Genomic DNA, 26,453 nt, shown 5'->3' with positions numbered 1-26,453 from the left:
ATCAACACTTTATCAGCATGCTGATCATGCTTGCCCTCGCAGTCTTTGATACAGTTGACAGCACTTTCCTTCTAAACTACCTACAACATATGGCCAGCGTGCCTCCTCCCACACTAATGTGGTTCAAGTCCATCTGGTCTGACTGCAGCCAAAGTGTTTGAATAGGAAACCTATACAAATCCAATTCTGCAGATTACCGAGGGGCTCTCCGCTATAGCCCCTATGCCTCACATGGACGTTGAAGGTAAACATCAGCCTTATCACCATTCCTACACTGATGACCTGCAAATCTGACTAAGGATCATGGACCAACAATACCATTTTGTAATTGTGTCAAATGGACTCAGCTGGGGCGAAAAAGCCTCAAACCTAAAGGGCCCAAAACTGACATTCTAATCTCTGGGCCACCTCAGCTCTTAAGAAACCTCCTAAATATATTCCTCAACACACTTTCTTTGGAGAACTTGTCTCTATAAAAAGCAAGGCATGCATCCTAGGCTACATCTGGGAAACTGACATTGGCATGAATTCACTGTTTGGCATTGTGGTAAAATCAGCATCCTTCTCTCAAAGGCTGCATAACCGCAATGTCCTCTAGGCAGCCATGCCTGTTTATTAAGTCAAAAATCTTCAGAAAGTTCAACGCCATGGGTAGGCTCATATTTGGCTTGAGGAAAGGTCAACAACCAATGTTTACATTGATTTTCGGAGCAGGCCAAGATCTGCTTCAAGATCCTGGTTTTACATACATATGCCTGCAAGGCTTTTCATCATAGTCCTTTCAGGAAAATATCTTGTGACACCTACACTAGAGTCCTATGCTATGCAAGGGCCAAGCAACTGCTAATCCCAAGAATGGCTTGCAAGTACTGAAGGGACAGACAATTTGTTGCAATCAATCACTTACTCCGGAATAGCATCTCTTAAGACTCGCCTCCAACCTGATGTCTTTTAGGCCAAAACTCGAGACCCATTTGTACTAGTAAGGTAGCCAGGAGAAACCAAGGCTCCAAGAAGCAATTAAGTAGTGCAGTGAATCCTCTACAAATGAATAAACGTAAACATAAAATGCAGCCTAGCGAAGCCTGAGTGTGCCCACTGCGCGTGCTCATGCAGTTGGCTTGTCGCCTCAGGCAAACGGTCCTTTTCTCAAATTAATATTCATTAGAGGAAAGGATCTCAGCGATGCTGCTTCCATTACTTGACAAGCCCTTTGGCAAGCTCGGAAGAGACAGCAGCCATAAAGCACAAAAACTCTTCTTTTTTTTTATTCATCAACTATTCAAGAATGGTACGGATGGAATTCCCAAGAAAGAGTGTGCAGCTTTTGTCACACTTCATTCTGTTTGCCCTTCCTCTCACGTTGTGCGATCTGCTCCGGGTTCCTCCAGTATGTCCGAACGCGGAACAGGCTGTAACGCTCTAGCTTTTCGGCCGGATCCTAATGGATTATTAGCCACGCCCCCTGGCTTTCACACGGCATATCCGGACACTTCGCTGGGTGCAACTCGCATTGCTTCTCTACTCCAGAGTGGCATCATGCTCCGTAAATTCACGCTTAATCGAAGCTTACTTGCTCTCTTTACCTTTCTGTGCTATTGTTAACTAACTACTTCCTCGCGTATACTGTTATCTTCAGTTCCTAACCATTCCTTTTCATCTTGGACAGATCGTGCGTTTCAAGACTTTCAGCTGTTTGTTTACAAACCTTCACGGATCCCTCTGGCTTTACTAGCGTCTTCGGGAGCCCTTTTAGGTACGTTACATATGTATCTGTTCTCACATGCTTCCACTTGTCATTCATTTCTATCCTCTGCACTATTAAGTGTGTTATTCATAATATAGGACTCCGGACCCTATCCATTGTGCAGAAAGTAGTAGGAATCCTTACCCGGAAGTACAGGAGAGATTATTTCCTTCAATCTGCCTTAGCATGCGGTAAGAGTAGCTCTAAACCCATTTCTCATTCAATCTTTCATGTTTCCTGGATATCTATATGAATCCATAGATCCACTCTTTAAGTTTATTTTCTCTGGTTTCAGTAGCCCTATGAGGTTAGGTGTCAGCTTGTACCCGCTTTAATCATCAAGTACAGGATTGGTCAGTTGATACTGGGATAATCCCTTTTCTATCACTGTTCTATCTTCCCTTTCCACGCTCTGGCTAATTCTACATCTCATTCTATATATTTCTATCTCGGTATCCAGCTCAACTGACACCCTTACAGAGAAACCAGTTGATGAGCCACATCATTCCAGCTGCCCTCAGGATTCCACGAACCCTAGCAGCTCAACGCAGGTTTTTTTCCCCTTCAGGGGTTTTCCCTGGATGCTCCTTTACGTCCCGGCTCTTGGGGAGTGGTTCTTTTACAGAAGGATGAGCAGGATCTAGAACGTCCCATCGCATATTTGTCTAAGACACTTTCCCCTGCGGAACTGAATTACACCGTTCTGGAGAAAGAACTGCTAGCTATTGAGAGATCATTCGAAGAATGGAGACGGAGCCCGACATCCCATAGAAGTAAGAACAGACCATCAGAATTTACGGATTCTCCTATATGCACAGACATGTAACAGTCGACAGGCTAGGTGGGCTCATTTTTTTTCACCTTTAGGATTGTATTTACTTTCATCCCTGGGAAAAATAACTTACAGGCTGATGCTTTGTCTCGTAAGGAAAATTATTCCAACATCTTGACCAAATCTGAACAAATTTTCCCTTGTTTGGCGATGAGTGTTTCTAAAACTCGAGGCTTCTTACAACGTCTGGAACAACATTCTGGACCTTCAGCCTTAAAGTTGCTGTCTAAAACAGAACAAGACACCCTTAGTAGGAAAGAGGGGTGTTATTTCCGGGGAAATCGAGCATATGTACCTACCAGATCTTTACAAAGGAAGGTTCTTGGCATTTGCCACGATTCTAAAACTGCAGGACATCGTGGTTATGCTACCACTCATGAATTAATTTCTCGATACTTTTGGTGGCCATCTCTGAAGAAGGATATTCGCAGTTATGTGGAATCCTGTCCTCTTTGTCTGCAGTCCAAGAGTCCAAGACATTCTCCTTTTGGGACATTGGTAAAGAAGCCGATACCTTCATGGCCTTGGCAAATAATTTCTACAGACTTTATAGTCGAATTACTACCCTCTGGAGGATGTTCTACCATTATGGTAGTAGTCGACTCTTTCACTAAAATGGCTCATTTTTTACCACTTTGTAATCTACCATCTGCGGCCTTAATAGCACGTACCTTCATTTCTCAGGTATTTTCCCTACATGGTCTACCCAAAACCATAATCTCGGATCGAGGATCTCAGTATACATCCAGATACTGGAAACATATCTGTCACAGATTGGGGATCACTCAAGCCTTAAATTCGGGTTATCATCCACAAACTAACGTCCAAACCGAGAGACTTAACCAGACCTTGGAAGGATACTTAAGGAATTACATTTCCGCTGCTCAAGATAATTGGAAGGATTTGTTACCCATTGCAGAGTATGCTTACAATCACTCATATCATTCTGCCATTAAAACATCCCTGTTCTACTGTACCTATGGATTTCACCCAGCATCATTTCCAGAGAAAAGACCCCAGGATAATACAAATCCAGACGTTGATACCTTACTAAAACAGATACATCATGGTTATACCTCGCCAAAGAAGCTCTGAAGAATACCCAGGACAGAGTAAAACGGTTCGCTGACCGGCACCGAACCCCTGCTCCGGAGATTTAAACCGGAGATTGGGTGTGGTTATCTTCCCAATTTCTTCCCAGACATCTTAAACCCTCGAAGTTGTCCCCTAAATACATGGGTCCTTTCCGGGTGGTTGCCGCAATGGGAACTGCAGCATTTAAACTCAAGCTTCCTAAGACATGGGCGCGCATACATCCAGTTTTTCACGTCTCCCAATTGAAACCCGACCAACGGAGTGCATTCCATCCCTGTATCTCTGAACGGCCCGCACCAGTCATAACACCCACAGGAGTACGAAGTCTCTGGCATTTGTGACTCGCGGATACATCATGGGAAGCTCCAGTACTTAGTTAGTTAGTGACTGGAAAGGTTACACCTCTTCGGATCGAACCTGGGAATCTGGAGCTGCTATCCATGCACCTCAATTGGTAAAACTTTTTCATCAGAGGCACCCTGGAAAACCAGGAGAGATTAGACCTAAGAGGGGGCATACTGTCACAATTCATTCTGTTTTCCCTTTCTCTCACGTTGTGCGATCTGCTCCAGGTCCCTCCAGTATGTCCGAACGCGGAACAGGCTGTAACGCTGTAGCGTTTAGGCCGGATCCTAATGGATTGTTAGGCAGGCCCCCTGGTTTTCACACGGCATATCCGGACACATCGCTGGGTGCAACTCGCGTTGCTTCTCTACTCCAGAGTGGCGTCACGCTCCATAAATTTGCGCTTAATCGAAGCTTACTTGCTCTCTTTACCTTTCTGTGCTATTATAAACTAACTACTTACTCGCAGATACTGTTATCTTCAGTTCCTAACCATTCCTTTTCATCTTAAACGGATTGTGCGTTTCAACACTTTCAGCTGTTTGTTTACAAACCTTCACGGAGCCCTCTGGCTTTACTAGCGCCTTCGGGAGCCCTTTAAGGTACGTTACATGCATATCTGTTCTCACTTGCTTCCACTTGTTATTCATTTCTATCCTCTGTATCCAGCTTACAGAGAAACCAGTTGATGAGCCACATCATTCCAGCTGCCCTCAGGATTCCACGAACCCTAGCAGCCCAACACAGGGTTTTTTCCCCCTTTGGCGGTTTCCCCTGGGGGCTCCTTTACGTTCGGCTCTTGGAGCGGGGTTGTGAAAGGGTTCCTAGGAGGAACCTCATTTATCGTAAATCAGAACTATTTACACCCGGGAAAGATCAAGCCTAGAGGTGGGGGATTATCTTGTATGTTGATGCTTATGTTTAATGATGAGTACGATATTGGTGATTAGACATTACAGCTTTAGACACAAATTAAGTTTCATAGCGCCTCTTTGTCCCTTTCCATCTGTTATTTTTCTTACTTTTTAATGCCTTGTTTTTTCAGTTGCCTCCCATCATAACACAGGGCAATAAAAGGCCCTGAAACAGCCGTCTGATCTCATGTGACGTTCAATCAATTCTCAAAAACAAATGCTACATGGATTTAGCACTTTCTAGTTGTCATCCTTGTTTGGTTTTACTGGCTAGAGTCTGATATTGCTTAGCTCTTCACCAGTGTATTGGTTCCTCTTTGACATGGGATAACCGTAGACATCATTAGGTGTCCTGGGGATGTATGGAGGCTCAGACATATAATATGGGCGGTTAGTAGTGTGTATCAGTCCATGGAATGCAAGAATCACTTAATAAGCATCCTCTGTTAACATGACATCACATACCAGCATATTTATTTCCCCACAACTTCTCCTGCAACCCCTGGAGCTCACTCTGGTGCAGTTCAGTAGGAGGCAATAGCTTCATTTACAGGAGCTCCAAGGGGAAGGGCACACACACAAGAGCATGCTGTTCAACGAGGAATTATTAATTGGTGAAGCAGTACCCCATTCCCTACTGTACTCCGAGTAGGCACAGGTGCTGCAGAATATTGATGTAAGAGAATATAATTGAAAAGTATTGAAAACATCATTATTGCTTAAAAAACATTGCACAACATAGCTTAACATAACAACACTCCTTGTTCTTACATGCATAAGACCCATCTATTTTGTTGGAGGACACCGTCCTTCTGCTGACTTTCTTCCTCAATTCCCAAGGTGGGAATTGCATTTCAGGGTCAAACCTAATAAAGTGCACCATGGTCAGCCAACATAAACCAGAGTCTTACAGAGGTATCCTTCCTATAGTGCATCCCCAGTACAACTGGATTGTGTATGTCAGACACTACAGAGCCTTAGAATCCTTCCAAACGAGGAATGCTGGTTCCTAGGGTGTCTTCCAGTTCTCATTTGTATTCCCCTTTTTCAGATCGCAGTACAGGTTCAATGTAGAATATGGTTTAGCTTTTCTAACTCTGCATATTCTTCAACCAGTCCCTTGCCTTGATTGTGACTGGTCCGCCACACTATGCAGCAAACAGCAAGGTATCGGACAGGATTTTTTGTAGACTGTTTACTGCCATCTGCAAGGGTTTGTTGTGTGATTAGCGTAATGTGGAAACAGATGTTGATATGTGACGGTTAGAGGGGGCAAGGATTAAGCAAGAGGGAACCATTGAGCTCAAGATTGTTGTTCCAGTATTGTTGGAGTATTTGGTTATTATCTCTGCTGATGGTGGATATTGCTGTTCCGGTTTAGTTTAAAGGTCATGGGAGAACAACCCGAATGGGTCCAATCTCTCATACACCTTGGTTGATGGGTTGTGTACAGGTTGTTGCATATCCGAGAGAGTATCAGCCCAATTCCAACTTCAAGTTTATGGAGAAACCAACCGAAAAGAGCCTGGTCTCCTGTAGTACTTGGCTGATGAATTGGGTGTAGCTTTGTGTCATTTCAGTGTAGCTGGGCAAAAGAGGTTCTGTCTCGTCTATGTTACCGAGATTGGGCATCTGTTGGTTGCGATTTTCGTCTGGCTTTGTGCTTGGGTGTTAGTTGAGTAAACAAGTCTTCAGGGATTTGCTCACAGTTGGAAGGTTTTCCTCTATGCTCAGAAATCTGGCACATAATTCCAGAACTGGTTTGAGAAGACGGAGAAGGAAGATCCTAAGTGGCACTTCCAATTGATGCTTGACACTGCTACTTAGACCGCATGGTTGGCTCAAAGCATTCTCAGTGGTTTGTAGTGAATTCATTTCTTTGTGATGGATTAATGGCCCCTGACATGGAGAAGCATGTTGGACAATATATAGGGTTTCAAAATAAATCCTGATTGAAAGCGGGCCAGTGGACTGTTAAGAGGGCTGTAATTATGTGTTTGTGTCTTTGAAGTCTCAGAAGTCTGGCTGCCTCATTTTGGACTCTTTGTATTCTTTTCAGTGGGTAATTTGGTGGCTGTTGGTGTAGTCTATTCTTGAGAGCACTAGTGTAATCACTGCAATGGTCTTGTGCCTGAAGATCAGGTAGGCATGATGTGCTGGATGGCTCAGAGGGGAAGGACGCAGCTCCTTACAATGCTTTTAATCTGTGGTTCCAGTGTGAGGCCACTTCTTTCCATCAGGTCCAAGGCTGGTTCCTATTTGTTCTAGGCAGGGAATTGGTAAGGGTCTTAGCAGTGGGGAGCTACTAGGGGTGTTATTCTCACGCCTCACTCTTAGAGAGTGTGCTTGGGAGCCCTGCATGCAAAAGCTGACTGCCCAGGTGTGCATTTGTACATTTGTTCAGGACAGCCCTAGCTGCTTTTAGTAGGGAGCCAGGGCAGCAGTATACTGCTAGCATTCTACCAAGGAAACCATTATGGGAAGGAGGATGCACATTGCTGCTCAACTCCTCGAAGGCTGCAATCTCTTCTCACTCTGGGCAATACCATAGTTGACTTTATTGAAATGGAGAACTTTGTTACTCTCATAGGTTTGGGGAAAGGCCAACAGATGAACAACTTGTCTGGAAAAGGATCAGCACACATTCTCATGCTCTGTTTGCAGAACATCTCCCTGCAGAAGGTTGACACTAAAAGTTTCCACATATACCACGTATTGACCCCACCAGCATAATCCACTATATATACACTCAGGTGCTTTTCGGTTGCCTAGGATCTTGCCACAATAACTTGCTTTGTAGGATGACAGCTGTTAGTGGGCACGACTCTGATTGGTTATCCCTGGACTAACTGAAGCCTTCGCTGGAGATCATTGGCTGTGGGTGTGACCTCTCTGCTTTTGTGGGACTGCTGGCATCTTACAGAAACTTAAGTAATGACGCTGCCTCAACATTAGGTGAGTGAGGGCACCTTTAAAAGAGGGAGTGAAACCTTTGGCCTGGGGAGTTGTGTATCTTGTGTAAGGGAGTGTTTCTGCACAGAAGACAGTATGTGTGTTCCAGTCCTTTTGGAGATAGTGGGGCAGATTACCAGGACTAGCGACCAGGGTTTCTGGCACCAGCCCTGTTCACCGGTGAAACACTGTTATTCATCCAATGGACAACAGCACTTGATGGCCCCAATGAACACAACACCTGAGCAAATTTGAGGAGGGTTTGAGATGGCTCTCAGACTTCCAAGCAACATATTTTGAAATGTGGGCACCTCTGGTTTACACATCCGGGGCAGCTCTTTCTGTGAACGGAAAATGTTTATGCCCAGAACCCTTAACACCTCACTTAGGGTAATGAGTGGAGTCCCCTGGCAGCTCCCTGCCCTAAAATACCATTCTGTGATCATTGTGCACTGTTCAATGTATCTTTGCGTGGGACAATAATTGGCTTACAATGGCCAAACAAGAACGTGAAAATGGGAACTGCTTGAAGATGCCAGTGGTAGGAATGTGGGGAGGAGGTCATGCTGTGCCTTATTATGCTTTTTATATACATGTTACGCCTTGCAGTCCCTTTGTTATGCCTTGTTAGGATATACAATGTATAGGTATTTGTAAGGTCACACTATGCCAGGATAAGTCCTGAGGGCTTGCACATGAAGTGAATTGGCTGGGCCTCCTTTCCAAATGCCCACTGACACCTACCAGATATTACTGCATGGCCACTCAGGTCTGCATGGGGTAATGATACAACAAGGCTAGATACACACTTTGCATAACATCTGTCATGATCAACCACACACCACATCAGAACCGCAGTATAACCAGGCTAAAATGTACCAATAAGGGACAGACTATAATATTCTGCTGGTTTGTAATGCTATTCTGAATGCAGTTTCAGTGTTGATGGGTGTCAGAACTCATTGATGATTTGCATAATCTAATCCAGTTGGTGCCAGTTCCATAGACTAAAATATCCAGGCCAGGCAATCGGGTTGGAAACAGAAAAGAGTCCGAACCCTTTTCTGGCCCTTCAGTTGCTTGAATGCTTAGAACATGTTCTTGGTGTCCTATAGAGACAAGAAGAGAAGAAAATAAGCCTCATTAGTGGCTTGTCCACATGGGAATTGATTGACACGCTCAGCCCTCGGCCACCCCCTACAACGCCCTCCTTCTTTTCAGTGGGCCTGTGGAGCCCTCATAGCCTGGCAGATCCTAATTTATTTCATAGGATTCCCTACTCGTCCCTACAAACTTTACCCCTTTCCTTGCCTCACCCTAGTTGCTGTGTTTGCTCTGCCACTGTGATGCTGCTGTTGCCAAGCAGGCTGTCCTCACAACATTTTCCAGTGTGGCCATGGTCCAGATCTAGCCACCAAAAGTAATGTAGAAAATGCTATCCCAGACATATAGAAAGTGAAATAGAATGTAATTGGCAAGGCAGTTTTTACATTAAAGCTAAAGGGACAGCCAAGAAAAGCCTATCAGCACTGATCAGATGTACACTGGTGCATCTCTTCAAAAACATATACCTACAGCACTGCCCTAAACCCAACTCACCTGTACGGTCCAGGGCAGTTGGACACCTTTTCTTTAATCATCCCGTCCCCTTTTAGTTAGTCTCGGGAGGATAGCTGAGGGGCAACGCGCTCGTCTTGGAAGCAAGACGACGCAGAGCAACACAGGTTCGATCTCAGGGTCTGTGATAAATAACCAATTACAATTTTAAGCATAGAATACATATGTCTACTGCCAGCACCAGGACGACAGTGGCACCTGATTTTTCTTCTTTTTAAAAAAAAAAAAAATTCACAACATAGAGTAGACCTAATATTTTTTTTTATAAAGTCTACATACCATGCGTCAGGTACTGGGCCTTATGGGAAATTCAGGAGCAAACTCTCCACCATTTTAGATGATTCATCAAACTTCGAATCCTTTAAAAATGTTGGTTATTCAAAGTTTTGTTTAATGCGTTTATCCAGTCCTTCTCATAGATTCCCATACACCCTTTTGAACCCAGCACAGAGTGAAGCCGTTCCTGGCAACAAAAGAGTAAAGCTGGAAAAAGGACAAAGTTCTAGGCATCATAATTAAAAAAGAAAAGCTCAATAGATGCTTTGAAAATAGTTATCATTCCTTAAAGAAAACATATGCAGACTGGATTTGTGCTCACGGGATATGTGGAAGAAAACTCAAAATTCAAGAACCGAATTCTGCCACATGACGAGTCATCATTGTCAAGTCCCATTATTGACATTTGTCCAACTGAACTTCTTTAACAACAGATTTTGAATGATGACTTTCTTATTGTACCAAATACCTGCAGACTGTGGGGCCTCTTTACAAAGAAGCTACCTGTAGTTACACTGATTTACTCCTGGAGAGAGATTATTCAACTAACAAAGATGTTTCTAGGAGTAAATCTGACTTACACGAACAAATAGACCAACACAGCCTATTACAGAATTACCAGTCTGCGTGCACCCCCAGGTGGAGTGCTGAGACAGCAATCCTACATGTAAGCAATTTTGTTTTACAGATCTTAGATAAAGGGGACCCACGTCTCTTGGTCCTGCTTGATCTGTGACCATGTGGCTCTCCCCACACTTCTCACTGCAAGCATTGACTTCAAGGATTCAGTACTGGTCTGGTTCACCTCCAGGACAGGCATCATCTAGCAAAGGTTAAATATCATAGTTCAATGCACAACCTAGTGTCTGCTGCCACGCCTCAAGAATCTTTGCTGTCACCAGTCATCTTCAGTCTCTACATGGAACCTCTGAGATCACCTCCCTAATCCCAGCCTCTCCTGGCATCAATATGCAGGTGAGACACAGCTTTACTTGAAGGTCAGCTGCATCCAAGACATCTTGCGACTGAATCACTACCTGGCCCTCGTTCAGGCCTGGATGGCATGTCTTAAACGCATAGCGTTTCTGCCAGGCTCTGATTTCAGGGCTGCAATACAGTCCCTGGTTCTATCCCTCCTCACACTGCAGCCAGACTAATGCCTCACACTGCAGCCAAACTTATGATTGGCAGAAAAACATGTGATCACATCTCAGCTACCCTGAGGGAACTGCTCTGGTAACGAATACCAGCCTGAATAATCTTTAAAGCATCATGTTTCACATGTGGAGCTGAGGAGGCTCGCCCGCCGTCATGCCTAGCCGAAAATCTGGTTGGAACCACACACAAATTAGGCAAACTAAACAATAGCTATGCAAGGCACGGGTGCATAAACAGGACTGCCAGTGATTTAAATGTGTCTTTATTTGTTTACGAATTCCTGCAGCTAAACCATCCCAGCGTGATGAATAACCAAATCCTTCTTTATGAAGTAATTTCAAACCAGTATGTCTTTGTGAGAGAATGTGCCCCTTTGATTGGGCCAGCTCTGTTGCAGTAATGAAATATTGCCAAGGTGCACACATGTAAATTAATAGTTAAGTTATTATGCCTAAAAGGGCTTTATATTTGTTTAAGGGGGGAGAGGGAGTCCATTTTTTAAAAGGCACAAAATAACTTGCTTCTTACTTTGGTAGGACAGTGTAAAGAAAGAAGCATGTTAGTAATATAACAGAACATTGTGTGACTACTCGGGGCCCAACTACTAGAACAGAGTAAATGCCATGGATGTGGACTGGGTCGGCAGGCTGAAATATACTATATTACCCGCTTGCCAAGTTGAAAGTGATTGAGTTCCACTCATGTGTAATGTAGTCTCTTCTTGCGCATCAGATTTGCCTACATTTCTTGAAAAGGAGTCACCTCAGTGAACCATTCATTGTTTCCCAACCCATCCCCCACCTGTGTCTCCTTATTCCTCCTTAACCCTCCAACCACTGCATTGTTGCTTCACTCCAGCTTATCCCAGCTTTTTCCCTCCCTGCAGCACTTTGCTTGCTGCTTCTTCTTCCCTTTTCCAACATCTATGCCTGTGTCCCTAACCCAGCCTAATTGGTTTTTCTTTGCATCTAGAATGCTCTTCCTGTGCTGCTCCACAGCACACCCTGCCTGTACTTGGCCTCTGTATGCATCCCCTCAGTCTCTATATTGACTTGTAGCTCAGCTTTCCTCTTCTGCACTCCTTCCCTCCAGGTGTTTGTTTCTTTACCTTCTTCTGACTCTGATTCACCCAGCGCACCCTTCCAGGCCTATCCATGCCACTCAACTCTGCTTTTTACACTTCATTGCTGCTTGCACTATGGACCAGCAGGGCGGCGCCACATCGTAGTGGAATGCTGTACTACTGGTGCGTTGCTGATGTACACAACATACATTGAAACATATTTCCAGGACACTTATCGATTCACAAAAAAGTATCTGCACATGATACAATGGTGTTCACCCAAGAAAGATACCTTGGACCACAGTTCATAAACATATACAAAAACTTCAAGTCACAAAGGAGAACATTCCAACAAATGTACAAATTCAATGGAGTGTGGTTAATTACACAATTTTGAACAGTGCATGAGCTAGACACTGGGACAACGAGTCAAAAAGTCAACAAGACTGTGTTTCAGCCATTTCTAGCTGTATTTTGTAGCTGCTGTTATGTAGGCCTTCATCAGGACGAATACAATCGTGGTGGGAAGGTCCTGTTCACTCCTTATCTGAGGATTGCGTCTGGGCCAAGTCATAAATGCATACGCCTCTGCAAGATGTGCAACTGGACTGTGAGATTGTCTCAAAGTGGTGACTTGCAATCATCTAATGATGAGTACCACATATATCCTTTCCAGAGGATTTCGTTGGGGGCAGGTCATGAATGATTTTGCCTCTGCAGGGTGTACAAAACGTTGTCAAGCCTCAAAAGACTGTGTCATTGCAGAGCACTGCAGCGCCTCCGGCTGCCTATTTCCAAGTGCTTGTCGTCCTAAATTAGTTGAGCACTTTCTCACTTTTCTCAATTTTCCTAATGTCATATCTAATCCGACGTTCCGTCCATTATTTTGAAAAGTACAAATGTTGTTTACTGTACGCTGATTCATTCTGAAAAACTTTCAAGACATAATTTCATAACAAAATTAAGGTGCTGCAAAGAACTTAACCTTGTTTACCTTCCTCAGGTGGGAGACACCCCGCTTCATGTGGCGGCTGCACTGAACCATAAAAAGGTGGCCAAGCTTCTACTGGAAGCAGGGGCTGATGGGTCAGCAGTGAACAATGTAAGCATTGATTATAGCATCTTTTCAAAACCCTGGATATGTCTGGAGATGTTTTCATGCTTTGTGTTTTAATTGTTATAAATAATTGTTGTTCTTTCACCCATTGACATAGTTCAATATTCTATGGGCTGCCTTTGAGGTTTACAGGAACATGGAATACCTCTTTCCAAACAATGTTGTTTGTGAAGGGGCAGTGAGAACTGCAGTCTCCAGCTGTTTAGTTTTGGCCCCAAATCCACTCTTTACAACTGTATGGCTCCTCTTTCTTTCACATTATAAGGGCTTTACAGACATGGCAAAGAACATATCTTCTACCCCTCATCTCTTCCTGTCATGACATTCTCACCACCAGGTTTCTTAGGCCTTGGAAACCTCAAGTGCCCCTCACCTCCATCCCACCCACGGCATTGACCACTGACTTATAACAAGTCAGACTGATGATATGATATTGCATTTATAACGCACCAGTGTTTCTAGGCGCGACAAGACAAGGGAGGGAAGACAGAAGGAAGAAGACAAACAATCTTACTACGCCTTGTGACATTCAGATCGTGCAAGTGTGACAATGAGAGGTGCAGGGGGAAGGAAGTGGGGGAAGTGCGAAGGAGAGGGTAGGGGGAAGTGCGGTCATGGCCAGTAAGGTTCTGGGTAAATGTGACCAGGGCAGCGTGGTTCTGGGTAAGTGCAAGTCGGCAGAGGGGCTGTCGAGTTTACAGTTACAGCCCCTAAGTGCGCAGTAGGCCATGCAGCATTGCAAGGAGGTCTGATCGTAGAGGAGCCTGGTATGCAGTGAGACTCTGAGGGTACCAAGCAACCAGTCAGCGCAGAAGCCAGGAAGGATAGATGGAAAGCGAGAAAGAGACGGCAGAGGGGAAAAAGAGGGTCTTGAGCTGCTTCCGGAACATCAGGTGGTCCGGCTCAAGTCTGAACGGGGCAGGGAGCCCGTTCCAGAGGGAGGTCCCCGCAGAGGAGAGAGATCGACCCCCCACTCTGTGTCTGGAGAAGCATCTGACCATTAGAGAGTTGGTGGTAGCTGAGCAAAGGGCTCAAGAAGTAAGGTACTTAGGCAGAGAGAGAGTTGGTTGTAGTGCCTTGTGGATGATGTAGAGGGTCTTGAACTTGATCCTTGCATGCACCGGGAGCCAGCGGAGAAATTTCAGGGCTGGAAAGATACCATCCCTGGGATCGAGGTCAAGGATAAGTCTTGCAGTCCAGTTCTGGATTATTTGCAGAGGGCTCATAGTAGAGACAGGCAGATTGAGAAAGAGGCGGCTGTTGCAGTAGTCCAGCCTGGAGAGAACCAGAGATCTAGAGACAGTGAGCTTCTGGTGGAAAGTGAGAAAAGGTAGAATACCTCTGAGGAGGTGCAGCTGCAAGTGGGCCTTCTTGGCAAGATCAGTGATGTGAAGAGAGAAGGAGAGAGTGGAGTCTAAGATGACACCAAGGTTTTTTGGCTCACAGGAAGGCGAGGCTAGAGGGCCCAAGGAAGGCGGCCAGAGTGAGAGAGGGAAAGTGGGAGCAGGGGTCCCAATGAGAAGGATCTCCGTCTTACTGACATTAAGGCAGAGATCGTTGGAGGAGCACCAATCCGGAATCACAGATAGGCAGTCAGGAATGAGCGAGGGAGACCAGGCAGCTGAGGGAAGCCTGAAAGAGAGCAGAGTGTCATCCACATAACACTAAAAGTTGGAGAAGGTGGAGATCAGGTTGGCCAAAGGGGCCATATAGACATTGAAGAGCCAGGGTGAGAGGATAGAGCCCTTGGGGCCACCACATGTAGAGAGAGTGGTGGTGGAGAGAAAGGACCCATGTTGGGCCTGGGAGGGTCGGTGCAAGAGGAAGGAGGTCAGCCACGCCAGAGCCTGATCTGTGATGCCTAGGTTCTCATAAAGGCGATTGATCAGGGTGGAGTGATTGACTGTGTCCAAAGCATAAGAAAGGTCAAGGAGGATGAGAACAGAAAGAGAGCTAGAGTCAAGATTAGAGAGCATATCTTCACAGGTCTTGAGGAGAGCAGTTTCCGTGCCTCTGGCTGTTCTGAAGCCAGACTGATAGTCATGGTGGCAACCAACAGATTCGGCGTGGAGAGTAAGCTGGGAGATGGCCAACTTTTCCAGGAGTTTGCCCAGGAAATGAGTGATAGAAATCGGGCAATAGTTTGCCGGACAATTAGGATTGGCAGAAGGCTTTTTTTAGGAGGGGGTGCACAATGGAGTGATTGAGGAGGAAGGGGAAAGTTCCAGTGGCGAAAGGGTGATTGCAGAAATTGTCCAAGGCTGGGGCGAGGGTGTCAAGGTGGTCCTTGATGGTTCTGGAAGAGCAGAGGAGCACCTGTTAAAACAATACTTTCATAGCTCGTACCTATCGCAAAACATTGTCGGGTGTTGAGAGAGAGAAGGAGGAAAAGGGAAGAGGAGAGGGAGAGGCAGCCAAGGCGGGCTTGAGAGAAGTAGAGAGAGAGGAAGAGGAAAGTGAGGACAGGATGTCCTGAGCTTTAGTGGTGAAATGAGAATCCAGCGCCATGCAGAGGCCCTGGGAGGGAACAGGAGAGGTGGAGACGGCAGTAGAATTAGCGAGCTCATTCCTTGCACATTTTAAAGAGTTTGGCTGTGTTGTAAGAGGCTGCATTGACGCAGGCCTGGATGTGGACTCTCTTCTTGGAGAGGACAGAGTCTGTATTGTCTTTGGAGCAGACAGCTTGTCAGAGGATGCGCCCGAAGCCCTCCATTTCCTCTCAGCCACCCTGCACTTGTGTTCCAGGTCGGCAAGGTCAAAGTCATACCAAGAGTTGCACTTGGAGGTATGCTTCAGATGGATTCTCATGGCAGGGTCAAGAATGTCCAGAGTGGTGAAGACAGTGAGATGCAAGTTAGAGAGGGCTGTGTCAGAGTGTGAATCAGCTGCAGAAGTAGGAGGAGGAGGAGCAGAAAAAGTAGAGGCAAAGGTGTTCACAGACACTAGCTTCATGGGCCAAATGACCGAAAAGGAAAGTGGCAGTGCTGAGGTAGGCCTTCCATGTGGGACACGAAGTGTCAGGTGGGAGGAGAGCAGAACGTGGTCAGTCCACGAGAGAGGAGTGGTGAGAGGGTTAGAGAGGGGAATGTCTGAGGAGATGAGAGCACCCAAGGTGTGGCCGGCAGTGTGTGTGAGACCAGAGGGAAGAATGGAAAGAGAGAGAGTTGCAAAGGAGGGATTAGAAGCACCCAGGTGGATGTTGAAGTCTCAGAGGAGGGGAAGCTAATAGGTAGAGGCAAGGAGAGAAGAAGAGAGGTCAGTCCATTCAGAGAGGAAGAGGACAGCCTGGCCAGGTGGCCTCTAGATGGTGGCCACAGTCGGAGAGAGGACAGGAGAGATAGAGAGCCTGCAGACCAGGCATTCAAAGGAGGAGTAGGCCTGAATAGGAATGGCAGATGCAGTGACCCACTATGGAAAGATCAGGGCCACCCAACCACCGGGCCGGTAGATTCTGGGCTCGGAGAGGATCTTGTAGCCCTCAAGGTGTGGTGTGTGACTACCCTGTGCTTTGCTGAAACCTTCGAGAGGTATGCTATCTTGGCAGGTCCCTGAGAGGAGAATACTGTTGAATGAGATTACAAGAAACCTCGCCCTCTTGACTCCCATCCTCTGTAAGAGGAAGAACCCCCCTCTTTCATAAAAGAAACAAATAATATAACACAAAGCTGGTTCTTTTGAAGAGGAAGACCCAAGACGTTGAACATAAATGGCGGATATCACAGAAAGACAAGTTGATTTGCCTGCAGCATGCCAGAGGTTAAACTTGTTATGCAACCAATCACAAGAAAGCCTGTATCTGAAGTATATTTTAACTAGCATCTCGACACCATTCCGCACTGAACTGTACTCCGCAGTGGTTGGTAAACTTGCGCTAGATCACAGTAGCTCAGGGGAGCTCAGTGCTCAGGTGCTCAGTCACCATTCATTCTACCAATGAGGAGGCTTATGAGATTTGTAACCTGTTTGGTGGAAAGTAAAACACTGTGACATTCTCCTTCACATCATTGCTGTTATAATAGATCTGCAAACTGCATTAGCTCTCCTCCCCTGCTGCAAAGTGACTTTGCTCTGGCAACAAACACCGTGATTCATGGAGCAGTGCAAAGTGTATTTTTGCAGTGCAAAGTCACTTTGCACCACACTTAAAATTCCATGAATCAGGCCCTTTACATTTGTAAATAGTGGATGCACCCTCCGACAAACTCTTTTATCATGGGCTTAGAATTTTAAGAGCCACTTTTGGTATGCTTCCTTGTATAATGATGTATTTTTCTCTATTGTAATTCCTTCACAATGTTTCAATCCTTTCAGATACCAGAGCAGCAGTGTCAATGTTCATACATTTATGGCAATGACAGATATGTGAAATTGTGATTTAGTGCTTTCAAAGTGCTTTTCAACTATGTGGTGATGGTTTTATTATGTGCTTTTCTCCCTTATCACCAGGCTGGTCACACCCCGCTAGAAACAGCTAGAGAACACAACAACTCAGATGTGGCTCTTCTCCTCACAAAGGCACCACAGGTAGCGTCCAAGTATTGTACAGCCACTGTGAATGCACACTAAGGACATACCTTGTGATGCAGAGGTTTAGTCTGGAGATACTGTACTGTTGCGGTAGAGTTAATATTGTGATATGCCTTAGTTGCTACAGAGACACTATGTAGCATAAGTACTGGATCTGCATGTGTTCAGCGAGTATTGCAGGTTCCACTTCTTGCAGCGTCGTCTACATAGTGCATCTGACTTTTCCAATTGCCCATCGCTGCCGAAAAGAGAAACATGGCTCTGATTGTGTTACTAATTCAGAATATTGTTGTACCACCAGGTCCTGCGCTTCAGTCGTGGAAGGAGCCTCCGGAAAAAGAGAGAAAAACTAAAGGAAGAGAGACGAGCTCAGTCAGTGCCAAGAGAGGAGGTGGCAGAGAGCAAGGTAAACCCATGTGTTGGTGCTTCCTGCTTTTGTCACTGATGTGACCTACTTGATCCACTTGGGCCACATGCAGGAAAACAACACCAAGTCAAGGCACCCTGCTTGACAAGTACTTTTGGAAATTTACTACTGTTCTTTAAGGAACAGATTCCACGTTGCTAAATACGGAAGCACAAACTAGGAACTTGTGAAGAACGTGTATGATTGCATTTGCTCTATATGACTTTCTGCACCAGGAATTAGGAACACAAAATGCATATAGAAACCACTTTTGTGACTGGACCGTCATTAGTTCACATTGAGCATAGATCATCCACATGGACTCCCACGGACATTGTACTGCAGTGAGGTGGCTTCATTGGACATCATTGTAAAGGAGTAGCCAGTGCTGGAAAAGTGAAAAGCCTGCAACACATTCTTTGCACTCACAGCTTTTGAAGTTACTCATACTTTTGTATGGGTTATGTTATGTTGTCAATCTTTTATACTGCACCAAAACACCACCACAGTGGCTCCAAAGCACCAAGGCTTGTTTGGACGTTCTTCTCCTGCCCCCATTCATAGTATCCAGATCAGAATCTGCAGATAAAAGCAAAAGGGAAGGGGAGAAATGGTGGGGTGGGAGAGTATACATAAAACAAGCAGGGGGTGGGCAGACAGAGGTGGGACAGGTTAAAGGAAGACGGATAGTGTTAGTGATAGCTTGGCTGCATGTTGACCCAGCCATAGTGGATTTTAGATCAATCTATACATATAAAAGTGAAAATGTGTTTGTGGCAGGATTTGTGGTGAAGCGTTGTTCCTTATTTAATTTCACACTGTTTCCCCTATCTGCACCAAATTTTGCATAGTTGCCCGTTATAACCCTCCGGACATTACTGGCTACAAGACATTTGGGCACCCCATCCCTTTCCCCGGATTTCAGCAAAAGTCGCAATTTGTTTGTGGCAAAGCGTTGTTCCTTATACAATTCCACACTGTTTCACCAATTTGAACCACATTTTGCCTAGTTACCTGTTAGGATCCTCCGGACATTACTTGCTACATGACATTTGGACACTCCACCCTGGATTTTGGCACAAGTCAAAATGTGTGGGTTTGTGGCTTGGCGAAGCGTTGTTCCTTATACAATTCCACACTGTTTCACCACCTGCACCACATTTTGCATAGTTACCTTTTTGGACCCTCCGGACATTACTAGTTACCTAACATTTGGACACCCCACCACTTTCCCTGGATTTCAGCAAATGTCAAAATGTGTGGGTTTGTGGCTTGGCGAAGTGTTGTCCCTTATACAATTCCACACTGTTTCACCACCTGCACCGAATTCTGTATAGTTACCTGTGTGGACCCTCCGGACATTACTAGCTACATTACATTTGGACACCCCGCCCCTTTCTCTGGATTTTAGCACTTTCAGACATGAGCCGTTTGCCTGAAATCAGCGAAACATCAATGTGGACGTAGGAGGACCAATCCCGACATGAGGAACAAAACTTGAGGTCCAGGCCATAGGATCAGATTCAGGATATGCTTCCAGTCACAGTTACTGAGTACAACTCAATCAATACAGTGGTGGATGCCGACGAAGCCGTAAACTATCCAACAAATTTCCTCAACTCACTCAACCTCCCGGGAATGCCACCACATCACTTTCAACTGAAAGTTGGGTCACCCATCATTCTGCTTCGCAATCTCGGCCCACCAAAGCAAGGCTATGCATTAAAAAATTTCTCCCCAACATAATTGAAGAAACAGCGTTCACCGGGAAGGGGAACACAAAATGAGGTTGATAAACAAGCCTTACAATGAACAAGTACTTTAGTAATATTGAACTTTAGGTCCATAGTTGTTGGCACCGTTGGCATCATGTCACCCATCATACTGCTCAGAAATCTCCATGTTGTTCTCACGTATTTGTTTCCAAATTACTTTTTAAGAAGAACAATATGTTGTGTTGTGTATTCTTTATGCGAAAACATTTTTAAAATGAGAAATAATTGAAACATTTTGTGAATTTCTCTTTTCACCTTTTTTATGGAGCCTTTTTGACGAAAAGCATAAAGCTACCTTAAGGTATTTCTAACAAATAGTACATATAAGAAAAGAAAATCCCAGACAACGCCGGGTATATAGGCTAGTACTGTATACATTAGGAGTGTACATGTCAAGGTGTCTCTAGGAGAATGGAATATTTAGATGGGTCATAGAATATCATAATTACTCATTGTAATGACTACTCCTATTCGTTAATCCTCTTTCCTCAGTGCATACGAGCAAAGCCCACAGTTCCTCTTTTGGGCACCCCATTTGGGGGCTACTAACATCTTATTAGGGGGGTTGGAGGGCAGCTGTGGACCAGCAGTAAAGTGGTCCCTATGGCGAGCAACTGTTTCTCAACGTCATGCCTGCTTTCCTACATCCTTCATGGGGGAATACAAGGCATAACTCCCTCAGAGTGGTGGAAAGACTCGGGTTCTGGAGGTGAGCCTGGCCTGTTGCCACCTTGCTGAATACTTCCCAGGGAACATGTCTTTGAAAAAGCAGCAGCTGAAGCCTGTGCACTGAGTGAGCATGAAGGCCCATAGTAGGCACCACGCCCTAGGAGTTGAAGGGTTGAGAGATACAGGATAATGATCTGTTGGGCAGTGGACGCTTTGGAAGCCTTTTTGCCCAGTTAAGAACCCTCAAATGTGACAAATATACTATTATTCTTACTGAAACATTTAGTCTGATCCAAATATAATTTAAGAGCACAGCACATATCCAGCATGTGAAGTGTCTCATTTGCCTCTGACTGAAAAGGAAAACACCTTGGAAGAACCACCTCCTGGTCAGTATGAAAGGAAGACACAACCTTCAAAAGAAACACAATGTGAGTACATATACCTTGCCTCTGAGTCACAGCGTATAGTACAGAAGCAAAGAGATCCTGAATTTCAAAGATTGTGGCCCTCATTCCGAGATTGGAGGTAGTCATGGCGCTATTTGCGCCATGACTGCCTCCAATAATGGGTCTGGCACCGGTATGGATCAATGGGGAGTTACCGGTGTAGTCCGACCTTTGCGGGACCGGTAAGTCCCCATTGAAAAAGCCATTCCCACTTGAGCCCCCATAGGGCTCAATGGGAATGGGGAAGGCGCTAATAACGGTACTGCAAATTGCGGTACCGTTATTAGCTCTGAAGTCCCTTAACGGGTCCTGTCCATAACGCCTGGTCAGACCAGGCGTTAAAGGAGGGACCCACTAAGGGACCTCGTAGTAGGGTGGTAAGGGATTACCGGCACCGGTTTCCTTAGCGGTGCCTGGTATCCCTTACCGCCCTACTCTGAATGAGGGCCTATGTCTGCCAGATGTCACTGTGACGAAGAAAGAAGTCTTCCAAGTGTGACAAATCCCTTGGTATTATCACTTCTCCCCCAGAGGGGGACTTTCCCATGGGGCCAGGGAGGTGAGGCCTCTACCCAATAGACCCCCTCGGGGTGGTACCTAGCAGGAGGATCCCATGGGAAGGAATCCTCTTTGTGGGAGAGATGAAGACTATTAAGGGAGAATGCGATACGACAATTACCACTCTAACCCCAAACCCACATCCTCACACACTGTTGGGGCCACGGCACTCCCATCCTCTGTACCCCCTCTTTCTGCTCCCAGTTACTTTATGCAGAGTAGACCTGACTATGAGCATGAGGAAAACCATACTGTGTCGAGGATGAGTGGGGAAAGCTATGGCTCTGTAGATATTGACACAAGGAATAAGAAAAGAGGAGTGAAGAGCCCTTTGCAGAACCAAAGTGAACATAATAGCTCTCACACAAGCCAGCCAAAGATCAAGAGAGGAAGGACTTTTCTTGTGTTCTGATCCTCCCTGGTGGAACCGCGAGTTGTAGGGAGCTGCCGTGCAGAGAACAGTGACCCAAGGAAACCGGGACGCAGAACAACCATCATACATGTCCCGGCAGAGCATGCCACTGACACAGGCGGAGTACAGCGGGAAAGCAGGTATCTGGCGACGAGCGGAAGAAGGTACCACTGTACCTGTGAGGGACCCAGGGCTGTGGAACCACCGAAAAACTTCCAGGGGTGAGGGTAGCCCAGAGAAGCTGGTAGCTGGCGAGAGAAGCCTGGAGAAGCTGGGAACTGGAGAGTGAAGCAGCCAGCGGAGCAGGGGTAAGGAGAAAGCCCCTGGGTTTGAAAGAAACTATAAAGACAACTGTGTTGGTGAACAGGAAAGTGCTCTGTGAAGCAGGAGACAGTGCAAAAACCCTATTGAGACACTGAGGAGTGGAGTTGGACCAAGTCAGGGCAGAAGAGAGATCCTGGGGGTAAAACCAATTGTTGTAAGCAATCAAGCACAAGAGTCGTCATCTTCCTTGTACCAGTACTTAGAAGAATTCCAGAGAACTTTAGGTGTCAAACAGTGCCTGGCAGGTTAGTGAACCAGGCCTGATTGAGAGACATTATAAACCTTAGAGAGGGTCTGGGACCCGAATGCTGAAAGGATTACTGAATTGTATCTGCTAAACAGTGGCAGGCAAGAAAATGAACCGGGCCTGAGAGAGCGACATTATAAGTCTGAGAAAGGGGTCTGGGATCGCCACTAGTGAAAGAGAGGACCAAGGGGAGAGAGATCCGCTTTCTACAAATGACAAGAGAAGACCAGGCGAGGAGAAAGATATCACGGACATCAATGGGAATACTAAAAGAGAGCCTAAGAAAGGATTGGGAAGGGAAATATATTCCCCCCATCTTTATGGAACTGTAAAGAGTTGCCTGAGAAGACCGGGGGAAGGGAGACCTCCCCCTCCATCTGTGTGAATCTACCTTAGAAGGCCTAGCGATGGCCAAGGGAAGAAGGAGATCGCCCCAATAGTCACGTACTGCCTAAACCCATCCAGAAGCAGGGACCCACCTTTCCGGAATCAGGGTGAAGCTAGTATCATACTTCTCTTTTGAACTGTGAGGGATGGAAACAGGCTTGGGACATAGAATGTCCGTTAAAAGAAAGATAGTCCACTGTACTGACACTATGCTTAGAGTTTTGTATGAGGCAGGTAAACCCCTCTTAGTTATAGGGACAAATAGGGTGTCCACTTTATTTCCTTTCAATAAAAGGTTTAAGACCAGAAGAATGTCACCTACTTCTTCACCTTTACTCAAGCAACCAGCCTAATATTGGTTGCTGCCATGGGTTCAAGCGGTTTGTGTGGGTAGCACGCAATAGAAACTTGTAACTCAAAGGCTAACTGACAATGAGATCTGGGTGCTGTGAAGGCCCATGAAAGGTAGTTTTCTTTGCCTTCTTTTACTGGCCAGGCCTAAAGTTGAGCTAGGCACCGACTCATAAGACATTATATTATCAGCAAGATGATTGGGAGCTGGATTTTCCCAGCCCAGAAATGTTGTGTCAATAAGTTGTAAAGTTGAGAGCCATGCAAAACCTCTGGTGGCTTCATATGGAAGAATTTTGTATATTTTTCTGGAATGATGACATTTAAGGTTTTGTTTATTTGAATGTATACGTTGATCACATCCAACCCTGCAGATAAGTGGCGTAAAAACCACTTTTACTAATTTAAAACAGGCAACTACTTCAAAAAATAAAATAGAACATATAAATACTCCCAATGACACCTGAAAAAACAAAAGACTTTTAGGACCGTATAGCCTGCGTAGAGCCACCTTGCTCCTCAGATATGTTGCAATCAGTGGCGCCAGCAGGCCACTGCCACAGCATGGAGCTCTACTACTATTTATTATTAGCACCTGATGTGAAGAGGAACCTTAAGGTAAAAACACAGGTCTCTTTGAGGGTGATAGAGACAGAAAGGGACATAAGAACAAAAGCCTCATGCTTATGTATTTAGCTTTTTTAAATTCTGTATTATAAGCTTGTGTGAACATCATGGTATGTGCCTACTCAGTGTTTGCCTCATGAAGCCATCTGCAGACTCTTTGGAAGGCTGGAAGAGCAGAGACTCCAGTCCAAACCAGTGTGATAAAGCTAACAGAACTATATATAGGTCCCACCCTGGGTATGGGGCTCCCACTGCTGTGTAGAGCACAGCCAGGCCATCACAATGGCTTTTTATGACTTGGTTGGAAGTCGAAAGGGTGAAGACATCCAATACATTTGACATGTTTCAGTCTGGATGCCTGGCTATTCAAATGCAAAAGGAAGGAAAGTACCTGATTTGAGGAACATAGTTAAGGGTCGAAGTCTAAGGAACAGTGACAGAATTGTAGCCACCTGCTCCTGAAATGGATTCTGGTAGTTTCTTTTCTGAGATTCTGGTAAAATTGAATATATTTCCAATGGGATTACTAAGGTGACCAGGTTTCTGTCCCTCACACATTACATGTCAAAGTTCACCAATTGAGGGATAGGAGTGAAGTACCTTGCCCACCTGCTGAGATGGAAACTGAAGAAACACTGGGAGACAAATCAGTCCGGCAGTGTGGAGTCAATAATATGAGAGAACATTTCAGAGCCTGTTCCCAGTTGAGAATCACCTTGTGGACCAATGGCACCAGTGTGAAGGCATAGCCAGTCCTGTCCACCTGACGAATGTAGAAACCAACCCGACTTCCAGGTGCCCTCATGTAGCAATGATCCTTCATTTGTCATTGCGAAATTAAGCAAACAGATCCTCTTAGAAGCCCATCCAGTGCTGAAGCGGTTGTGCCAGGATGTGGTGGCGGAGGGCCAACTTGTAGTTCATCTGCTCAGCATGTCCACCTTGACATTGTCTTGACGTGTCAAGAGTACTGCTTTCACGTAGATGTCGTGCTGCAGAGCCCACTACCAGAATTTGCCAGAGTTTGTCATCAGAGCACCTGGGGGACAGGGTGATGCTTGTTCGTGTAAAACATACAGGTGGTGTTTGTTGTCTGTTTTCATTAGCACCAAATTGTCTGCAGTGATGGAGACAAATTCCTTCAGAGCCAAGAAGATCGCACCTAATGACAGCATGTTTATGTGGTCTTGTCGATCTGTTGAGGACCAAAGACCATGGACTGAGTGACCCTTAATTGTGACCCCCTCCCGCCATAGAAAGACATATCTGTTGTAATCACTGCTTCAAGTTTTGGGTCCAAAAAGGAGGTCCCAGAAGCAGATTGGTGATCCTCGACTAACAAAGGAGACTGCTTGTTTCAGAAGTAAGCAGGAATGCTGATTTTGAAAATTTGGTGATCTAGAAGTTAATTCCCTGATGAGAACCAGTGCTGCTGAATTCTCTCATTATGAGCAACAGCACACAAGAAACAATGAGACTCAGCAGCCTCTGAAACCATCATGCAGGTGTCTGAGGTCTCGAAAGGAAGTGATGGACCATCTCATTTAGGTTGTTAAATCTCTGGTGTAAAACACCATGATATGCTGGAACTCCTAGGCAAATTACCTGGATTTTGGGTAAGAGGAGAGGGTCTGCAACCATTCCGGAAGCAACCTACTGCAACAAAGAATCGAAGCAGAAGCAATCAGCATTGCCCAAGTAAATCACGGGGGTCGTCTGCTTCATCTGCAGTGGCAACGGACGACCTTTATCAGTGCCCCCCCTCCAGACTGGTGGGACTAACCAGTCTTGTGTCCTGCAATGCCATCCTGCTTTCAGTGCACTTCAGAAGTGTCCCTGGATGCCACTGAGATCTGAATTCCACTGAAGAGGCACTGGCGCTCAAAAGTGTCTGTCCCACACATTCTCAAAAGCCGTGAGCTTCCTCGCTACCTTTTTCTTCCATGTAACTTCTTCAAATCATCCCAGACCAATTTTCCACTCCATCAAGGGCCTTTCATGGAACATTTCCTCTCTCCACAGCTGCCCCACCCGCTGCCCCACCCTCATTCTAGCCTATCACCGCTTCTGCAAACGGATATGGAAGGCTTAGATCCTAAAACAACAGTGGAGTGTGGTCCTTGTGTATAACTCAACATTACCAAAATGCAACAGTGTTGGTGGGATGGGATAACTAAAAGAAAAGTCATGGTCATCTTTTCTAATGGCTCATAGACAATCAGCCACTGTTATGAGGGCTAAAGCACTATTTTCCGTTGTTGCCCATTGCTGTCCGCTTGCCAATCAAAGGTGGTCTGCCATCCCTCTAATAAGATCCACTCCTTAATAGATATAAAAGTCAGGAAGACCAACCATCAGCATTTCCCCTTTGGCAGGACTAACCAACGCTAAGCAATGACAAGCCATTTCTCACTCAAGAGAATGTATGCGTTTGGCAACTTTCTCTCTCAGAAAAATGATTTGGCAATAGCAATTGGAATTATAGTCAAAAGGAACATCATACTGAGCAGGAGATTCATTTTAAACTTTTACAGTTTGCCCAAACAATAAATTGTCACCCACCGCTGCAGGTCCTATGCCATTTAGATCAGTAACAGGGGAGTGG

General features: G+C 45.5%; 1 protein-coding gene across 13 annotated transcripts in view; it reads left to right on the top strand.

Annotated features, from left to right (window-relative positions):
• ANKRD6 (ankyrin repeat domain 6) overlaps positions 1-26,453 on the top strand; it is a 1,122,185-nt gene that overhangs the window by 916,423 nt on the left and 179,309 nt on the right. For all 13 annotated transcript variants that reach the window (XM_069606486.1, XM_069606494.1, XM_069606490.1 and 10 more), the window contains 3 exons: positions 13,003-13,101; positions 17,563-17,640; positions 17,945-18,049. In XM_069606486.1, coding sequence (XP_069462587.1) covers positions 13,003-13,101; positions 17,563-17,640; positions 17,945-18,049 — 282 coding nt within the window. The remainder of the gene's footprint in view (positions 1-13,002; positions 13,102-17,562; positions 17,641-17,944; positions 18,050-26,453) is intronic.

This window comes from Ambystoma mexicanum, chromosome 4p (assembly GCF_040938575.1).
Source record: "Ambystoma mexicanum isolate Mex_15411 chromosome 4p, UKY_AmexF1_1, whole genome shotgun sequence".
In the NCBI taxonomy this organism is placed as follows: domain Eukaryota; kingdom Metazoa; phylum Chordata; class Amphibia; order Caudata; family Ambystomatidae; genus Ambystoma; species Ambystoma mexicanum.
Note: the sequence above shows the minus strand (reverse complement) of the source record. Positions and strands in the feature narration are given on the sequence as shown.